We start from the raw sequence: 21,756 nt of genomic DNA, 5'->3' as shown, positions 1-21,756 counted from the left end.
CCAGGGCATAATTTGTCCCCTCCATTGGTCCATTTACTCGTAAAGGATTTAAGGGGTAGGGTTCCGAACCGCCACTGTATAAAGAGCTTCCTTGCTGTGACCGGGTAAATAAAATCCAAAAAAGTTTCAAACTTGTAGGTATTTTTGGATTGGGTAAAACAGTGGGTTAAGGTGCCAATGCTAGGTGCAGTCATTTGGGATACAAGATTTTGTTGCTTGTAGGCTTTCACTAGTCTTTTCCGAGGGACCTTATTGCACCCAATTTCGGGGGCCAGCCACAGTTCATTGAAGCCTAGCCGGAACAATTCTTTTTTGACAAAAGTTAGCCAGGGGATCTTGTCATTGTGGTTTAGGTTCATAACATGCACGAGATCTCGCCTGTAGTGGCTAAGCTCCTTAGTTGACCAGAGTCTATGCCAGAATCTTATAGGATTAAGTTCAACATCCTCCCTGATAGACGGTAAGCCCAAGTCAAGACGTAGGGGAAGCAAGGGAGTTGCAGCTGGGAGGGCCAAAAGACGCCTCATGAAATTATTCTCAACACGTACCATCTCATTTGCAGCTTGGTGGCCCCAAAGTTCGCTGCCATATAGTGCAGCAGATTTTGCTTGGGTTTTGTACATCTCAACTGCGGGAGCTATAGGTTTATATGTTGAGGTATTTGTAATCTTCAAGATAGCCCCAGACAGTTGGGAGAGCCTTATTCGCGAGCTTGCAATCTGTGGACACCATGAGAGATTCTCTTGGAGGGTTACGCCCAGGTATTGAAATGTTTTGACCCTCTCTAAGACCGTGGAATTTAGGGATGGGTTGGGTCTAGTTGTGGTGGAGGGGTTAAAGATCATATACTTGGTCTTCCCGGCGTTGATCTCGAGGCCGTACTGCCTGCAGAAGAGATCAAAGCCATCCAGAATTCTCTGAATTCCCATGGGCGATTTGGAAAGCAGGAGGGTGTCATCAGCAAACATAATTGCCGGTACCCTCCAGCCTGCCAGGACCGGGGCGTCGTTGTCCCCAACGTTGGCTAAATGCGAGATGACACTGTTCACATAAAGACAAAAAAGGGTTGGGGCAAGGACGCACTCCTGCCTGACCCCCCGGGAAACAGGGAACCTTTGTGTCAGAGCACCACCCCGCCCACAACGCACCTGGGCGAAATTACCCTGATGGAGTCTTATAATTGCCTGGAGTAAATTGGTGGGTACTCCCATCTCCCTCAGGAACTCCCAGAGTTTTTTCCGTGGTACAAGGTCGAACGTTGACCTCAGGTCTACGAACACCATGTATAATCTCCCGCCCTCAATGGTCACCGTTTTCCAGTAAAGGAGAACGAGGCGGAAGATTTGATCCATGGTGGACGTATTTTTCCTGAAGCCAGCCTGGAGAGGACTTAAAATGTCATTTTCCTCCATCCAATCCATGAGCTGGTCCAATAAGAGTCGCGAATAAATCTTCTGGGGGACATCTATCAGGCTGATCGGCCTGTAGTTGGATGGGAGCAGAGGACAGCCCTTCTTAAAGATTGGGACTATCTCTGCCGCCAGCCAAGTGCAGGGGATCGCCATTCCACATGCTATTGAGTTGAAGAGGATGAGAAGGTAGGGCGCCCAGATCTCTGAGTGGGACCTGAAGAGGTCACCAGGTAGTTTATCGAGGCCGGGGGCCTTGCCCATAGCTAGGCCATCTATTGCACTGGCCACTTCCCCTAACGTGAACTCCAGAGTATCTCCAGGGAGGGAGAGGAGTGTTGCAATAGTGGCATCAGTGTTTTCTAGTTCATCTGCATAAAGTTTCCCAAAATGGTCTTCCCATATATGTGCAGCTATATTGGGTTCAACTGCAGCTTTGGGTCCCCCTGAGCCAGTAGAGGCTATGGACCAAAATCTTCTAGTATCCTTAGCTATTAGTGCTGCCGAAAGATCGTGCCATCTATCCCAGTCCCAGTCTGACCTCGCACGAGCCATAATGTCCTTGTACAGTTGTCGCAAAGCGGACACCCTGGTACGGGGGGCACCCTCTTTGACTGCAGCAATAAGATCAGATTTGGCCTTTCTGCAGTCAGAGTTGTACCAAGTGGAGGTTCTGGTTTTATGCTTGGGTTTAGGTACTTCTGGATAGAGGACCTCTCCCAAAGTACAATCCATCTGGAGTGAACCTAACAAAGAGCTGATCCCCCACCCAGTGTTCTTTGGTGCAATCGATGTAGCATGGCAACACTCGTTATATGTCCAAATGGGTCCAACCAGTGGAGTCTCTCCTCCTTGGAGTAGTGAGGAGGTACAAAGAAGGCAGGCATTGTGATGCGTTGGCTGACTTGGAAAGATGTTACCACCTTTGGCAAAGAGGAGGCACAGGTGTGGAGAACCAGTTTGTCTGAGAATAAGTCAGTGTACAGAGGGTTAACGGAAAATGCCTGAAGCTCACTGACCCTTCTGCCTGATGTGAAGGCCATTTAGATGGTCTTGATCGTCAACAGTCTTAGGGGGCAACTATGCACAGGTTCAAAAGGTGAACACAAAGTTAAAATCAAATTAAGTTCTCATTGGGGCATAACAAGAAGTTTGGGTTGAAACATATGTTGGAGACCCTTCAGAAAAGGTGTCACAACAGATGACTTGCAGTCAAAAATAAACAATTTCCCTTTGGGTATATAAAAAAATATATTTTACTTATGTACCGAGACTAAACTAATTGAAAACCACACAACCATTCATTCAAAACAAGACCAATATCACCAAGAGGTACTATTCAAATTCATATAAAATGGTACACTTTTATTTAAAAGGCTGGAAAATTTCTTTAAAAACACATTCAATGTAACAGTAAGTATGCGCAAAACAAGCTTGTCCATAAAATTCTGTGTTCTATATGAAAACTCAAATACACACTAAAATTATACCACATTCAAATTGGTAAACCTAATTAAAAACACCCTTAAAAGTCATTTTCACACTTGGGGAGAATAACATAGACATTCGTTTTTGTCATCAAAGGCCCACTAATCGAACAATAAATCATTGGTTAAACCACAACCATATATCAAACAAAGTCTCTTATTTCAACCAATGTTGGGTCGATTTAGTGTAAAGACGTTCCAGCATCAACACATTTCGGTGGGTTCTTAATGATCCAGACCACCTTCTTCAGGAAAAAAATAGACTTCTCCCACTAGTTAGAATCTAGCATATGTTGCTCCTTCTTAGATGAAACCTTGGGTCCTTTTGCCTCATCAGGGATTTCCTAACAATCCCAAAAGCATGTGGATCTTTATAACGAACTGGATTTATTTGTGTCGTTCCTTGTTCATAGTATATGTGGGACTAAACAGTCTCCACTGGTTATTTGTTCCAAACAAAGATTACATAAATCAGCTTTTGAAGGGGCCCGATAGGTGTCAATAAAACTGCAAGTCCTAATACAATCACAGCTCGTCTCTCAAATGGTTGTACATTTGGTGCACTGACCCTATGGTTAAGGGGGGCCCCTCTCCTGTTGTTTTAATTAACAAAAGATGACTTGAACATGGAGGGATGATGCAGCAACCACAAAAGAGCTGAGATGACCGAAAGATACCCTTTAACTATGCCCAGAGCACGGGTTTCCCAGCTAAAGGCCAAACAAACAGCAACACTCTGGACAAGGGTGTGGACAGAGGGTCAACATGTCTGTCAGTGCACCAAGCCACAAACGTTTTCCAACGGCAGGCATATATGGTCTTTGTGGAGGGAGAATTTGCTGCCAAGTGACCTCACAGGCTTCAAGAGGGAGATCGAATACTCTCAACTGTGCTGCTAAATCTCCATGCATGAAGTCGGGGTGTGCATAGGTTTGAGTGCAGAACCCTGCCCTGCTGCTGAGATCCTCCCGAAGGGGCAACCTGATCAAAGGACCGATGTCCAAGTTCATGAGTTCGGGATACCACGATTTCCGTGCTAATCTGGAGCCACAAGGTTGACTTGGGCCCAGTCAGTCCTGATCTTCTTCAGAATTCAGGGCAGGAGAGGTATCGGCTTGAAGGCATACAGCAGTCCTGAGTCCCATACAAGACAAAATGCGTCTCCGAGCCAGAGCCGCCTTAGAAACTCCAATGCGTAGAAGTGCTGACATTGTGCATTCTCAGCAGTGGCAAACATAACCAACCAAGGTTCTCCCCAGTCATGGAAGATATCATGCACCACCTCAGGATGTTGACACAATTCGAGGTCCAAGGCATTGACAGCTGAGTTTGTCTGCCCTTGTGATAAGTGACTCCACCAGGCGTTGCACAACTAGGAAAATGTCGACATTCCAGCCATGTCCAGATGCCCAGAGCCTCCGATGCAAAAACAACAATTGATGGACAGAATGCAGAACAATGTCATACATTCACCCCAGTACAGAGATCTGGGCCTAAATCCATCGTTTTTTTGCACTCCACACCACCCCAGTTCAGACATGGCCATATGCAAATCAGCCTTGACCCTGTGCCTCATGGGAACAGCCCAGCCCGAACTGCCACGCCATGTCTTTCCTGAACCGGAATCAAGCATCCTAGGGCCAGTTTCTGGCTATTAGCCATCTTCAGCCAGGATAGCTTGACTCCAGTGGTGTGGAGAGCATGGGACTCACGTCTGAGCACACCCATCCCACTCGGGGTGACAAATGCAAAAACAACAATTGATGGACAGAATGCAGAACAATGTCATACATTCACCCCAGTACAGAGATCTGGGCCTAAATCCATCGTTTTTTTTGCACTCCACACCACCCCAGTTCAGACATGGCCATATGCAAATCAGCCTTGACCCTGTGCCTCATGGGAACAGCCCAGCCCGAACTGCCACGCCATGTCTTTCCTGGACCGGAACAAGCATCCTAGGACCAGTTTCTGGCTATCAGCCGTCTTCAGCCAGGATTGGCAGTTCGGGCTGGACTGTGCCCATGAGGCACAGAGTCAGACTGATTTATGAGTGTATGACATTGTTCTGCATTCTGTCCATCAACTGTTGTTTTTGCATTTGTCGCCCAGAGCCTCCGGGCACAGGGTCCGGGACCCCATCCGTCCTATTTTTTTGCAGTACCACATGGCAATGGTGTTGTCTGTACAACTGAACTAGCTTTCCCTGGATATAGAAGGGGGATCGACAGGTTGATGTGGAGCTAAGACTCAGCTGGAGACCAGAGTCCTCTGATCTCCACCTCTCGCAGACAGTAACCCTAACCCAAAAGTGACGAATCTGTCAACTCTGAGATTCGAACAGGGAAGGGAGAAGGGTTTCCTGCTGACCCAATATTTGTTTGATAGCCACCACTGCAGGTCTTTTGCAGTTCCCTCCAATATCTGGACCAGGTAGAAGCAATTCCCCTGATGCTGCGCCCACTGGGACTTCAAGTTCCACTGCAGAGCCTGCATAAGCAAGCAAGCATGATGTACCTGCAGGAGGCCAGAAGATCCACCAACCTCAGTCAGTTTCACTGATATCTAGGATAGGGACTGAAACATTGGAATCACAGCTTGAATACCCTGGAATCGCTGCACCAGATAGGCACCAAATGGCACTGTGTCCAGAATGGCTCAGATGAAAGGGGGCGTCTGAGAGGGAGTCTGGTGTGAATTCAACGCGTTGATAGAGAACACCATTGAATGAAGGGGGTTCACCATAATCTGGAAGTGAGAGAAGACCCCTGGGGGCGAGTCAGCCTTCAACAGCCAGCTGTTGATTTAAGGGGAAGACTGGAACCCCCGACCTTCGCAGAGTGGCTGCAACCCCAGACATCACCTTCGTGAACACCTGAGGGGCGCTGGTGAGGCCAAAGAAGAGCACTGAGAACTGAAGGTACGCATGCCTCAAGGGAGCCACAGGAAACATCTGTGGGCTAGCAAGACAGGTATATGGAAATATGCATCCTGCAAGCCCAATGCTTCCATTCAGTCTCCAGGGCCGACAGGACCTAAACTAACATGAGCATTCGAATTGGCTTACCAGGTAATTTCCACAAAAGTGTGTCGGGGTGGGGTCGAGGGGGGGGGGGTGGGTTGTTGTAAGGGGACGTTCAGTTCCTTGAACTTCTGTTTGGGCACCCAGTCTGGATCAGAGAAAAATGGGAAGGAACTTTGACTTACTTCAGAAGGATGTGGTGGACTATGTGATTTGCTTCAGGAAGTTGATGGCACAGTATATTCAGGCTAGCATGGAGCTAATACATAAGGGTTTGACCAGAATGTGTAGCTGTCTGGATACCAGGAGGTGTGGTGCTAAAGCCCATTCGTCCCAGAACATTGGGAGGATAAATGGTGCAGCCAGATGATTTAATGCAGGTTTCTTATGTGAACTACTTTATGGACATAGGTGTCTCAAAGAAGCTTAGGAAGGTGTTCCATGTAAACTAGCTTAAGCCATCCCTCTTGAGAGGTTACACTGTGAACATCAGGGTTATGGCAAAAGAAATTGAGGCAGCCATCCTATTCCTGTCTCACTGCATAATAGCATAAGGATGGATCTATGGAAGGGGTACAGCTTGCTTGAGGTGAAATCAAAGCACAAAGTAAAATGAAAATAAACATTTTAAAGCACTGAACTAACCACGGGTATCTAGACGCTAGCCAGCTGAAGGTGTGTCTACATTTGCCGTAATCGTTTGGTGATCTTATGAGGCACGAGATATATCCCGCCGGTATCTCTTCTGGAATTATATGTGTGTTAAGCAGTTACGCTATCAGGCGGTTAGCACGTGCAGTACTTGATTAAAATATCAATGCAGGCGACACGTGCATACGGAAATTCCTACGACTTCCAGAAGAGATACCGGCGGGATGTATCTCGTGCCGTATAAGATCACCAAACGTATACGGCATATGTAGACGCATTAAAACCACTGCACAGGTTTACTGCAAAAACTTGGTCATAAACACATTCCTTGCTCCAAATACAGGGACAATAACAGAAGCCCTGCCCTCCCATTACAAATCAGTACTAATTATTGTTGCACTGTCACTCAAAGCGGGACCAAATGAGGAACACCTTCACCACAATTATAACTGTACCGGCTTAAGCGCACAAATAAGTAGCATCCGAAAATATACGAGAACTTACTGCTATATTTGAAAAAATGACTTACTGTATGGTTTCTTATGATTTGAAATGTGTACATTTACAATTCCAGCATGATTATTCAGAGCACTTTTGAACCTTTCACTGCAAATGTTTAAGCATCACATACTGCAGGCTAAGATCAGAAGAGATGAACTCTTGCCTATTGTTTTCATTGTCTTTTTCCCTCTCTAGTTACAGGTACAATTCTCCTATAACAAGTTAAAGTGCTAAGTAGCACATGGAAGAAGAAGGGTAAGTGCATTACTTACCTACGCACATTACAAAACAATAAGTGTGAAACTACTTGGTCCTGAAGAAAGCGCATCGACCCGACAGGGCACCTAAGGGCTGAAACAGGTCGACCACTTACGTTTTTTAAACAGGTGCTATAGAACAGTGATAATAAAAAATTGTCCAGATAGATGGAGGTAATTTTAGACGCACTTTACTCTCACCATCACCGATCACTACTGTGAATACCAGTTGGTCTCCCTCCAGGTGCAGGAAAGCATAACAAAAGACCCAATGATGATGGTTTTCATGTAATAATGCTTGCGGAAAATCAAGATATACCGCACCAATAGCTTGAACGTGAATGAGGGTTTTTAAAGGTGGTAAGAACCCAAGACCCTGCCTATAAACAGGACAAGTGATTCATTTTCCTTTGATCACTTTCTTATCAGATGAAGCCAAATGAATCTCTGCTTTTCCCGCCCTCACAGGATTATAAGATGTTAAATTTAGCGCCATCAGTGAGCAACACAAACGTTCATAAGTTTAAAAATGCTTTTGCTTTTCATTCACGCAAAAGGGATCTTACATAAGCATATATCTTGGCAAGCCAAAACAGAAAGAACGCATTAAGGGCTACCACCTGAGAAGACGGATGATACAGGTGTTGCTTGTCCCGATGTGACTGCTTTGCTATTTAAGGGTTTTGCGATTATCAATTTTGTGAAGACCGCACCCGACGAGGACACCGGAGTCTTCTTGGCAATCTGAAAGATTGGAATAAAAAGAATATTACTTCATTTTTTGACAAATGCATAATATCTGAGAAGATAAACAGTCATAAAACACCATATTCCCACAGCAGATATCACACACATGTAAGGAACCACAAACAGAACTCTTACAGCACCCCACAACACCATTCCCCTCTCCAGTTCTCTCCAAATACCTGAACAGTCAACATATATCCTGCTAGCTTGCACAACTACAGAAAAGCATGTTTACCAACTTTGCATGGGTATAAGTACCAGAAAACAGACACCCCATCAAAATAGACTGAAAAATATGTATGAACATCTTCATTAAGGCTTATTTACATATGAATGTAATGCTTTACTGTATAGGGAAACAATAGCTTAGAAAGTACAATTGAGCAACTGAATTGTCATGTTGAGACCTTTAACTTTCCCAAACACAGGGTTCATACTTAAAAAAAGGGTTTCCTGTACTTCATTCAACACAATGTTAAGGGTTCCCTTTTACTCAATATAGTTTACCTACGCCTTAAAAAGTGGTACATGGGACAAGTAAAAAATATCTTTCAGTGCCTATCACTAGCAGCTTTAAGAGTGTTTATTTCAGCCTTGGCCATCCTATGTTTAGGGAGGGCTCACATATTCCTTTCCCAAACAATTGAATTCATTGTTCCCTTTATGAAAACAATTCAGGGCTACAGTTGCTCCTGGCTTATAAACCATATAGAATCAATTTGGCGATCAGTGCATATAATCTCTTCATTAACAGAGCACCACCAATGCAGGTCCTACCTATAAAAGAAATCAATAACATGCAACTTAAAGGGGATATAAACTTGTCTTTAAAGAAAGCTTTGTTCAAATGAAACTTGAGGCAATGAAAATAAGGAAATCCAAGTTAGGAAACAGAAAATATCACAGCTAATCAAGTAATCAACAACACCTTTGATAGTAGCACTGCAAAGCTGATCGCATATATTTTATTTCAATAAGAGCCCTTCTAGCAAAAAAAATAATTTTCAGTGTTACAGCGACCTACTATAGACAGGTGTAGATTCTCCATCTTACCTAAATCCTGTTTCCCCTTCTGAATAACTGGGGTAAGGCACCGTACAACTCAATAATTAAATCCAATGCTGCTGTTATGTTTACCCCCAGGTATACTGCTGAATGCGTTACCCTTGAATCATCTAGTTTTACCAGCCTATTTACTATTAATTGTGTTTTATGCAGATTTAATGCATAACCAAATATTTCCCTAAATGCCAAAGCTGCTTTTTTAATTTCCACCAGTGCTAAACTAGGATTAGGGGTTACTACTGCTAGAACATCCGCATAGCCCAGTATTTCTGTATTGTGCCCCATAAAACACATAGGTGAGCCTCAATCTTCCAGATCAGCGGATCGATAGAGCTTGCAAATAATAGCAGAGAACATGGACATCCCTCTCTTGTCTCCCTTTTAATGCATAACTGATCCGACTGCCCACCCCCATCAATTGCAGTTGGGCTATAAGGTCATTATACATTACCTTTATAGCGTCTATGAAACGCTTTTCCACACCGAACCTTTACAGCACAGCCCATAAATAACCCCAGGAGACCCTATCGAGCGCTTTTTCAGCATCCAACCAATTTGAAGTTAGAGACTCTCCTGCGATATAGGAAGTATCTAACAGTGTTATAGCTCTCCTAATATGATCGGTGGTTCCTCTTCCTGGAATGAAGCTGTGTGGTCTGGGGGAGATCACTTTTCCTATAATCGGACTCAACCGGCTGGCTAAAACTCATGAATATATTTTGGCGTCACTATTTATCAGTGTAATCTGTCCGTCAATGGTTTCCTGTTTTTTTTAAATACAGTTATATTGGCCCTGGCCCACGACTCTGAAGCAGGTTGCTTTTTCGGAACCTGGCATAATGTATTATTTACATCGGGCTCTAAAGTAGTGATAAATCAGGGGAATGGAATTTAATAAAATATCTACTTGTCCATGGGACAGGTTGCTTCATAAATCTACTTGTTCTCTAACAAAATCCACTTGTCCCTTTTGTGCCATGTAATGCAGCAACAAATTATGGCAGCAATCTCATTATATAGGAGCTCTAATATAGCCTCTCCAATTATGCCAGGGTCTCGTACCAGCAATACTAGCAATTCCCTTATGATGTCACGTTTCTGCAGACCTACATACTGGGGCAGAAGGTAGTAGTAAGCAATAGTTACAGGGTTGGAATGCCACTGTACAAACTTACTAACTTGCATGTTTTAAGGATTTTCACCGACTCTTCTCTAATCTTTTCCCATACTCAGAAAGATTCAAAATTTACTCCTGACAATGGGCGATGTAAAACTTCTTCCAGGGTTGGAAAAAAAGTGGTTGGAGCTAAAGTGAACTTGCAAACACTCAGATTTTCGCATGAGCAAGTATATACATGCAGATTTGCTCATGCTAAAATGCAGTTCACAAATATTTTCTAGAAGTACCATTCTTGGCCTACTTCTGTTAATTCTTCTGAATTCACGAAAGCCAAATATCTGCACTTAAAGCAAGGACCTAGAACGGGTGCAATTTTGAGACTTTAGTAATTGGGCCCCTAATTAGATCTGGCATTAACCTTGACCTTTCGAATTTATTAAAATTCTGTCTCTTTCTCTGTATATCGGCTGGCTTCCCTGAGAGTGACACCATTCTGCTCTTTCACAAGGAGCATATTGGTACACAAAGTAGTTTTATTCAGTGCAAGGAACTACTGTGGTAATGTGTGCTTTTTGTGACCAAAGACTATTTTATCTTTTGCCAATGTTTGTTATAATGGTGAGGGCCTGGCAGCTCCTACACCAATAAGCTTTTACAAACACCATGCTAAAACAAGTTGCGCATTGAAAAAACCAAAATGCTGACCACCAATTTCAGACCAACTGGCTTTGCCAATGCTTGTTTATTTTTTTGATTCCCATAACCTTATTGAAACTTGTTACACTGATTTTCCATTGGGAATATTTTTGGGAAATACTAGCATACATCAACACATTTTACTAAATTATACTGCAAGAAAAAGGTACCTAGAATGTTACAGTAGTTTAGTGATTTTTTTACTACTTGCATTTTTTTGTCAACATTTTATTTTGAAAGGAAGAAATCATTAATCTTGCTTTCAAGCTTCTTCAAATATTAGCATCTAATCAGATTATGGGAGCATTATACAAAGCCTCATATTGCTAAATGTTTAAAACGTGTGTGCACATGTTTATACTTGAACCACTGTCAGTAGTGAAGTCAGAGCTTACAACATTTACTTAGAGCACTAATAAAGGTGTCAATTAATGAACCATAAATACAAGTTTGAACAGCGTTAACACATGGACACATATATTACCTTAACTGTAGAAAATAATGTGGTACTGTAAACTGGCAGCCAAAGAGTTTGTGCTGAAGGGGATTGGCCTACATGCCCCAAGGACAAAATATACATGATAACTTGTTTCCCTTAACCCTAAACAATATGTCCTGGGCGTCGGGCTATAGGAATTCCACATCCCTGTAAATACTTTAAAAAATTCAAGTGGGATCCGATCGGTTCCCACCGTTTTCCCCGATGGGATGTACCTTAGGGCCCCCTATACGTTTCTTCCTCCGTAAATAGAGCATCTACTAACGATCTTCGAGGGAGAACTTCTCTAACTGGAAAGAATCCAGATAGTTCCTTGTGTTTTATTCATCAAACAAACCTTCGTTGCTATAGTTTCTCGTAAAGTTCCCAGAATTCATCACAAACTCCAGCTGAGTCAGTAACTAGGTTTCCCCTGCAGTTTTGTTATCTCCAGGAACTCACTACAGACAATTTTCTTTCTTTTCTTTACCACTAGTAGATGCCCACTCTCTCGCTATATTCATGACATCCCTTACCATGCGATAAACTTCTCCACTGCTCGTGCTGCAGAATGTCACTGATAGCAGCTTTGGCTAGTGCAAGTTTATATTTTCAATACTTAACCCAGCCGCAATGAAACCTACAAGCTCCTCCTCAATATCCCCCAAATCCTTATACTGCCTATCCAATTGACGTTCCTGTGTTTTTTTGTCGTTTCAGTCTAAAACAGAGTGTCCCCCCACTAACACCAGCCTTGAAGGAATCCAATGCCATGCCAATCCCTGTGCTACCTCTATTACGCTCCAAAAAATCTCAAATCCTTTGCTCATATGAGTGATAGAGTTCTGGTCAGCCAACAATCCCCTTTCTAAGGACCAACTTTGCGCTATTCTTGGGACCACTAAATAAGAGACCTCTAGAACCAACAGGTTGTAGTCCGACATTACTCTGGGACATTGTTCGATTTTTACATTTTGTTACCAAATTGTGAGAGACCAAACAAATGGTCTAGCCAAGCATGTGACTTGTGGGCAGCTAAAAAATACGTACTACCTGGATCCAGCAGCGCCTTAAGATGATGCCACACATCCACTAGCCCATTATCCTTTATTAAATATGTCAATGATTTAAACAATCTAGGTTAACGACCAACATATTTATCTGTACTAACATTCCACAGCCTGCCAATCCCATTAATATTCAAATCGCCACACAGTATTATCGGGGTAGGCCATACTGAAAATTCTGCTTTTAAAAAAATTAAATATTGCAGAGCCATCCTGGCCTGGCTTGGCAATTCGGGCTGGATTGTTCCCATGAGGCACAGGGTCAAGACTGATTTACATATAGCTGGGTCTGAACTGAGGTGGCAACGTGAGCTAAAAAATGTGATGGATTCAACCAAAAAATATGTGACTGGGGGTGTCTGAAAAGTTTCAGCACTCCGTCCATCATCTCCTTGTGTTTGCTTTGTTCGCCCTAAGTTTGCAGGTTATGCCCAGATGTGGGTCCCTTGCTCACTTTGCCACAGGACTCAAGCTAGCCTGGCTGATGAAGGGTGTTACCCAGAAACCGGTCCCAGGATGCTTGTTACCGGATCAGGGAAGACTTGGCTTGGCAATTCGGGCTGGACTGTTCCCATGAGGCACAGGGTCAAAACTGATTTCCATATAGCTGGGTCTGAACTAAGGTGGCAAAGTGAGCTAAAAAATGATGATAGATTCAACCCAGATCTGTGACTGGGGGTGAGTGTCTGAAAAGTTTCATCACTCCGTCCATCATCTCCTTGTGTTTGCCATCCATTGTAGACCCATATACTGAACACACGTAAAGATACCATTAGCATTGTGGCATTCCACAATAGCCCACCGCCCATATTTATCTGTCAGGCACCTTTTAAAGAGACGTTCTGTTTTTTTCGTCCTAAAATAGCCACCCCTCTTGTTCAAGTCTCTTGTGTAGAATAAGCTATCAGGGTAAACTCTAGCTGCTCTATAAAATTTCTCCCTGGAGCCCTCCACATAGTTTGCTGCAAGCAGAGGATATTGGCCCGCAATATTTTTTAGATCCTTGACAACCTTACGCCTTTTGCCATCATTATTTAAATCATATATGTCCCCGTTGAGACTCGTAGTTTCATCCTATCTTATCATTTTCAATGCCCCTATATCTACAGATCCAGTCACTGCAGTCAATCCCACGTCCTTTCAATAAATAAATATTTGAATCTCCTCATGCAAAATACTTATTTCCACCTTCAAACACCCCCTCATGCCCCCCGCCCAACCATCCCTCCTATCCTCATCCCCCCCACAGCCCCCTCCTACCCAAACCTCACCACCTCCCAACTCTCCCCTGCCCCCACAAAGATTCCACTCCTCCTTCACTGCTCAGACACCAGCTGCAACATATCCGCAAATCCAAAGACAGTTACACATCCATGTGAAGATAAATCCTTTTTTTCAAGAGCCGACTTCTGACATGGGACAGTTGAGAGGCAGTGGGGATGGAGACAGCTGATTCAGCCATGTAAGGCTCTTGGGGCCAAAGTCTATCTAATGAATCTCGCTTGCCTTAAAAAACTTTTGATAACAGAACAAGGGTTTCCATCTCTGAAATAAAGGCCAAAGAATATATGGACAAACTGGCTAAAGGGATGTGAGTAGTCTAAAACGTCCTTTATCTATATTGTTATATGTTCTCGTTATTTGTGCCTTGGTCGCTTGCTTTTCCATAGGAAAGAAGACGAACATGGATTTCTACTGGGGATTGATCTAATTGATTGCCCTTAGCGTGAGACAGTCTGATGTGTGGATAAGATTGTCCTTTAAAAATACACTTCGAATCAAAGTCCAGTATTCTTTTAGAGCGAACCACTGGAGATAGAGAACTGCTGGTTTAAAGCAATAGACTATATGATTTGCAGATTTATCTGGGCATATGGAAAAACAAGGAAGGCACGTAAATTTATGATACTTCCCAAGGAGAGTGGGGGATGGGCCGTTCCAAGCTTGAGCATTTATTATTGAACTGCAGTACTCCAATATATATGTTCCTTAGTGGGGGGAGACCTGATTGATCAATGGAGCAGCGACGGGACACCGGATATATATATAAATTACTACTTGGTTAAGAGGCCCAAAATAGTTTTCTTAGACATATCGAAGCAAGCTATTCCAAGAAAATTAGAATTCAAATCCTTTTGGCAGCATTTGGAGTTTGGTCTTCTGTGAGGAGAAAGATAGGTTTTGGAAGAGTGCATTTTTATACCCCACTTCTAAAGAACCCTGCACTTCCAGGAAATCTTTTATGATGTACTAATGTCAGGCTGGGAAGATTCAGGTGTCAGAAGGGTGGGGGACCTGTATGTTGCAGGGGCAATAATTGCATTCGAGGAGGCAAGATAAATACGGAGTTGGTCGGAAAGATTTTTAAAAATTTTTACAGATACAGAATTTCCTATTTAAAAAAAATGGGGGCCAAGGGACTGTCTCAATGATGCTATTATGGAAGTGGTGGTAAATAAAGAGAGGTGCTCAATTAGTCGGAATTACGAGGGCCTGAATCAAACATCGCAAGATGACCTTGAAAAACATAGTGACAAATGGGAACAGACACCAGGTTTAACTGGTGGGAGTTTTTTAGAATCTTTGGAACTGGGTCGGATTCTTTTATGTTTGGCAGGGCTGCAGGCTAAACAATAAAAAACTATTTTTGATCTCAATTACACACCGGTCAAAATTGCTAAATGGGGAGGTTCAGTTGGTGTTCAGTGTCCCTGTTATCAAACTACTGAGGCAGACTTAATACATATGTTTTCTACCTGCTCACTTTTAGATATCTTAAAGAAGGATATTACATTTCCTAAATCTAAAGGTAAGGTTATCACCAGAATTAATCTTGTTGAGTGTTTGTAGTTAAGGGACTTTAGGAGCAGAACATTATATTTTGTTTTATGCCATGGCGGTGGCCAGAATCTGTATTTCTTCGGCTCGGCTGGATCTAGTGGCTCCCTCTTTTCAACAGTGGCTCGCTCTGCTGCTGTCAATATTTAATCTTGAAAAGGTGATTTATGAACGGAAAGGTCAGAGCCAAAAAAATGGGGAAATGTATTTGGTCACCAATTCATCATTGGAAAAGGAATTTAGAAATAGGTCAAGATGAAACATGATTTTTAATAAAAGGGTCCTGTAGTACACAAATTGGGGAAGATGGAATGCACTTTTTTGGCACTTTACTAAACGGGGGAGCTGTCCCGAGATGCTAAAAGAATAAAGGTTGGTCATTTTTTAATAAACAATTTTTTTGGGATTAAACATGTTATAGAATAAGGTTGAAAGATGTCCTGAAAAACTGAAGGAATGCATAGGAATTTATGAGAAATTGACAATCAACGCCATTAGGTCGATCTGGTTCCTCGATTCCTTTTTACCTGGTTGCTTATTATTAATGAAGCTTCTTATGTATTTATTAATGAGAACATTTGCAATAGAAATATTTTTTTTTTTTTTTTTTTTTTTTTTAAAGAGCCTTTCTAGCAATCCCCTACTATCTACTCAACACCCAGCTACCTGACAGCATGAACTGAAGGACAAGCAAAGCATCAAACTTAATTAAGAGGCCAACATTAAGATCTTCTTCCACTTTAATAGGAAAGATGTAAGACCGCAAACTGCTTCTAAAGCACATACTTAAATAAAATATGCACTATTTGTGTTTTAAGATCTGCAGTTCTTCCTACACGAAAACCCCAATCCATCCACCCCACTTAATTTTTTTCGAATCGTTTAAAAAGCAGGCTGTTCTCAAAGGACTGCCTTAAACCTTAGATGAGGATTGCCAAAGGAAAGCAGCAAATGAGAGTGAGGATCCATCTCAAAAGTATGAAGTCTATCTTTTCCTTTTTGTGTAAAGTAAATTGAAAATTTCACATCGTACCTACACTTTTGTAATAGACCCTAAGACTGCACCTTGTGCAAAAAAAAAAACCTATAATACTTCCACTTTAAAATATAAACTGAAAATAGTAAATGCAACAAGACATAATTTCAAAGATATTTTAGGTGTTATGTAAACTTTTTATAAATGATCATGAAAGCTAACAGAGGCAGAATTGCCAAGTTACAAAAGTGAAAGGATTTTATCCAAATTAGCATTCACTGATCAGTTCCAGGACCTTTCCGATCTCAAAACAATAACAAAAGTGATATTTTCTTGCTGAGAAAAGTGGGACTTGTAATCCTCTAAAATCGCTTCTTGTTTCAGGTTGAAGCCAATCCACCAATGGAAAACGGCTAAAGATAATGCATTGGTAAAGCCAATAGGTTTGACACTCACACATTAGCGTGAACAAAAGTAATAAAGCAATACCTACTGCAAAGCAAAACATTAAAACATGCATTATCAAAACCAATAGGCACTGAATAAAATATAATCAAAAGCCTGAAGCAGTGAAAAAACAGAAAAAAATGTTTTCTGTACAAAATGCAACTATGAGATAAACAATGTAATATGTGATGGGACGGGGTACTTTTGAGATGTTGTAAAATAGTGCCTCATATACTCTAATGCAGGTACTCCATAGAGATGGAATGATACAGCATGAAGTGAGAGTAATACTCCTCTGGGCAGAGCCAACTCCAAGCATAGTTTAAAGAACTGGTAGCAATAGATATGAAGACAGCTGTGCTGACTGGTTTGTAGCATGGGAGAGATAAAGAATAAATGTGTGAAGGCAGAGTGTACTTTTCAGATGTAAAATAGTTCCTTACACATTTCAGTGGAGGATGAAGGATATATCCGAACAACTAACAGAAAGATGAGATTCGAAAACTCTTGGGGACTGATCCATGATTTAATGGACAAGGTTTGAAGCCAAAGGTAGAAGTTGATGGCTGAAGAAGCTGGATGGCTTAGAGTAGTATGAAATACAACATGTTTATCCTAAATGGTTCAAGCACAATTACATGTCAAACCTAAATATGCTTACAAATAAGATAAAAATATTTTGATTTGCAAATCGGAATGGTGTTTGAAAAATGTTTACAAAATATAACGGAAAACAACTGCATTAAGGATCATCTCCAGTTCGGTGAGCTAAACCCCCAACTGAAATAATGCTAAACACATGATATGAGTTGCTGACACTTCATATCCATATGATTTGAAAGGTACTTTTTCGCATTAATCCTACAGATGTCATTATAAATATACACACTGGTTTGTGGGGGAAAGGATTTGATAAAGATTTGATTAGCATGGCAGAGTTACACATCTACCACAACTCCAATCATCCTATATACTTGTATTGGAGGGTCAGAAACGACCCGGGAGCCAGTGAACAAATGATGCAACTACAGCTGCACCGACGAATGCATGGCGGTATTCTGCATGTGTTTAGTGCACATGCCTTTCATTAGAACAAAACACTTCTTTAATTGGCATTCGTTCAGTATCAAGTAGTTTTAACGACTTGTCTTAGAGGGCGCTGGATTTTAGAATGGTTTCATTTACAATTTCAACTCCAGTCTGTGCAACAGTAGGGAAGGTGTTGGACTATCTATCCAAAACCATTCCACCAATGCACTTCCCTAAAGCAAGTCGTTGTAACAACTTGCGTGCTGAACTAATTTGTGCTAATTGGCCACGTTTTGAGCCTAAACACGGTTTTGTAATTTGTTGTTCATTACTGTGGAAACATAATTTTTGTAACCTGTTGTCAAGATGAAGAGATACGATGAATTAGTTTACTCATAGAATAGGGCTTATCTTTAGGAGTCATCAGTGATCTGCTTTAATTTTAATATTTATATATATGTATATATTTTTTATAAATCTTTTTATTAAACATACTCGACATAGAGGTACAGTTCCACATGGGTCAATAACCGGGAGGACAGTGAAATCATGATATATACAGATACAGTAGGATAATACTTTGGAATTCACGGGGATGGGGGGGGGGGAATATCACGATCAAAGGTACAGGGGGGGGTACATATATTGCCACGGTATTCATTCCAGGAGGCCCAAATCTTCGACCATTTTCAGGGACAGCCTCAAACCGTGTACACAGTCTTCTCCCTCAACATACACCAAACGAGATCTTTCTTCCAATCCGCAACTTTAGGAGCATGTGGTGCTCCCCAGAGTTGAGCGATTTTCTTTTGGGGATCATGCAGCCCAGTGCGACCGATTGTATGGCGTGTGCGTTGAGGTCAGTCGGTTCCCAGATGTTGAGGAGGCGTCTAGGGGCCTCTGGCATAATTCCGACCTCCAGTGTTTCGCTCATTATTTCATGAATTTTGCGCCAGTACTCGTGGATCGGGTCACAGTGCCATATTATGTGCATGAACGTGCCCATTTGGGTGCACCCCCTCCTGCAGGACCCATCTGATGGACCACCCATGTGTGCCAATTGGGGACCTGTGATGTAAGTTCTGCGTAAAATCTTTAGTTGCACTAGGCGGAGACGCGCTGGGATGGCGACCGTTATGGGGGAGGAGGCCACTGCCTGCCAGTCTTCGTCATCTAACTCTATACCGTACCCAACCCATTTCTCTCGCAGAGCCAGTAGGGGATTGTCCATGTTGTTGATGAGTTTTTTGTAAGTCATGGAGATAGCTTTCTCAGGTTAATGGCCGTCTAGCAACCTGTCCTCTAGTGGCGAATACTCAGGTAGGGAGGAGTCACAGGGCAATGCTGTTTGCAGTGCGTGTCGAATTCGCAGGTAGCGAAACCGCTCCGAATCTGCCATAGCATATTGCCGCTGGAGGGTGTCGAAGGGCTTCACGTAATTTTTGTTACCAAAGCCCTTGGAGTTGCCCAGGTCGCCCAGCCTCTGGGAATCCCACAACGGTGTGGCAAGGGTCAGTCTATTGCTTCAGCCTAGCGAAGCAGTCGACGAGTGCCAGATCTTGACTGAGTGATTGGTGAGACCAGTCATTGGGTACCTGTTCGGTTTGGAGTATAGGGCACGGGAATAGGTTCCGTTTGGAAGGAGCCATCTGCCATATTAAACCCCGGGTCGTCGGGCCTGCCATAGGTGCCGTGATTTATTGCCATAAGATGTGCTGCCCAGTAATATTTCTTGATGTCCGGCAAACCAATGCCCCCATCGTACCAGTTGAGGGTAAGTTTTGGGAAGGCCTACCATCCCAGAGAAGGTCCCTCTGGAGCCCTTCTATTTCTTTAAAGTACGAATTTGGGACAGGGTCGGCCGAGTTCTGGAGGACATAAAGGAAGCGGGGCAAGGACATTTTAACAAGCATTTGCAAGCTACGTGTGATGCTGCCGTCTTGGAAGCCGGTGCGCTTCTACTATGGCATTTATGGTGGCACTGGGGATATGAAATCGGAAGGGATTCAGGGCATCAGGTTGTTGTGAGCGCTGCATTACTACAAGGTCTGCTCCAATCCCAGTTTATCACCAAAGTATTTCTACATGCGCCCACAGAGCTGGATGCTACTGAATTTGCAAGATACCTCTTGAGGGTCCAGTGCGGTGTTGGCAGGCCTTAGTCACATGGCCAGCATTGCTGTATGTTGTCCCTCTCCTGCAGACTAGCTGAGGGTGCGTGGACGTCGCAGTGAGGCTTCTCGGGCAGGGGTTGAGGCACACAGTCTGGGCAGGACTGGGGCACAAGTCGGCCAGGAGAGCAGAACAGCTTCCGTAGTAGAATTAAACAAGACGGAAGAGACTCGGGAGGGCAGGAGCGAGACGCGGTGAGCGTGCACGTTGGCGTGCCCTGCGGCTCGTGCCCAGTCGCGGCGCCTGCGGTTTTCGCCCGATGTGCTTGAGGAGTGCTGCGCGGCTTGTGAGGCTGTGGGAGGGGGCTGCCAAAGCTACAACAAACCAGCCCCTGCACGCCATGCTGCACGCCCGAGGAGCCTGCCTGCCCGAGAAGGGCTACAGGAGGCCACCAAGACGGGTGAGTGGCAGCACTGCAGTGCCTGCGAGCACCGCGCTACTACAACAAAGTGCACTGAAGCAAACCGCATCACCAGCCTGTAATTACTTTTTAGCCGCATTGCGATCTTAACTTTAATGTACAATTGCGTGCGACTTGCAGGGAGGGCGCAGCTGTACATGTCTGTACATGTTTAACAATAAAAATGAAAGTTAACACCTTGGCTGCTAATGGTTTTCCCCTCCTGTGCTGATCCTAGTCGAACCCCATTGTTCATGACGAGCTCAGCTCATCATAAGCACAGCTCCACTGTGCCTCATGACGAGCTGAGCTCGTCATGATCATGGAAGGGGTTAATGAACCGCTCACAGTGGATGCTAGAGCGTGTTCATGCGCGCGTCCACATATCCAGTCCGATTCGATCCGGCCTGCAGCCTGCGCGTGCCCATCTCCTGTCGCCCTTCAGAGACCTTGAAAGCACAGCCGACGACTATAGGTCTCGCTGGCGACAGCGCTTTGCGCTGCATCGCCAGGTGCAAGACCTAAAAAGGATCGCCTTGCCCAGCATAGAAAGTGGAAGTGATTTCCAGCTTGTGATATCACGTTTGAGCCTTTGCAGTGGGGCAACAAGGTTACGGGCATATCGGAGTGAGCTATCAAGAGAAATGAATATACCTAGATATTTGAAACTTTCTGTGACTATCAGTATGGGGGCGTTTCGAGGTAGCGGGGGAAGTTCCCCACTGATAACATATACAAGAGATTTCTGGCAATTAATACGGAACCCAGAGAATCTGCCAAAGATGGCTAAGATGTCAAATACAGCAATAAGGGACCTTTTGGGGGATGCAAGATATAGGAGGATATCGTCCGCATACAAGGAGATATGATCTTCCCAATCCGCCGACCACCGTAGACCACGGATCATAACGTCCTTACGAATCCACGCCGTAAGGGGCTCGAGGGCCAAGGCGAATAATAAGCGAGAGAGGGGGCATCCCCGACGGGTCCCTCGGCTAAGCAGAAAGGTCTCTGATGTTTTGTTGTTCACGACTACCTGTGCCATCGGGAAGCTGTACAGCAAGCGCACCCAACAACTGAAACCCGGTCCAAATCCCAACTTCGTGAGCACACCGAAGAGATAAGGCCATTCGACTGAGTCGAAAGCCATAGTGGCATCCAGGGAAACTAGGACAGCAGCTTCACGGATGGTCAGCGCCCTGTCCAAGACAACATGTACCCTACGCAGATTCAGAGCCGCGTTTCTCCTGGGCCTAAACCCCGATTGATCTCTGTGCACCAGACCACTTATTACCTTAATTAGCCTATTTGCAAGCACTTAGGCTAGGATTTTAGGTTCCGCATTAAGTAATGAGATAGGGCGGTAGGAGGTGCAGTCAGTTTTGTGTTTCCCT

General features: G+C 43.6%; 1 protein-coding gene across 4 annotated transcripts in view; it reads right to left on the bottom strand.

Moving 5' to 3' along the window:
• The window catches only part of LIN54 (lin-54 DREAM MuvB core complex component), a 620,706-nt gene that overhangs the window by 426,671 nt on the left and 172,279 nt on the right, over positions 1 to 21,756 (bottom strand). For all 4 annotated transcript variants that reach the window (XM_086961987.1, XM_086961989.1, XM_086961988.1 and 1 more), the window contains exon 3: positions 7,948 to 8,071. In XM_086961987.1, the coding sequence (XP_086818113.1) occupies positions 7,948 to 8,071 (124 nt within the window). The remainder of the gene's footprint in view (positions 1 to 7,947; positions 8,072 to 21,756) is intronic.

This window comes from Lissotriton vulgaris, chromosome 3_1, assembly GCF_964263255.1.
Source record: "Lissotriton vulgaris chromosome 3_1, aLisVul1.2, whole genome shotgun sequence".
In the NCBI taxonomy this organism is placed as follows: Eukaryota; Metazoa; Chordata; class Amphibia; order Caudata; family Salamandridae; genus Lissotriton; species Lissotriton vulgaris.
This window is presented reverse-complemented; position numbering and strand designations above follow the sequence as displayed.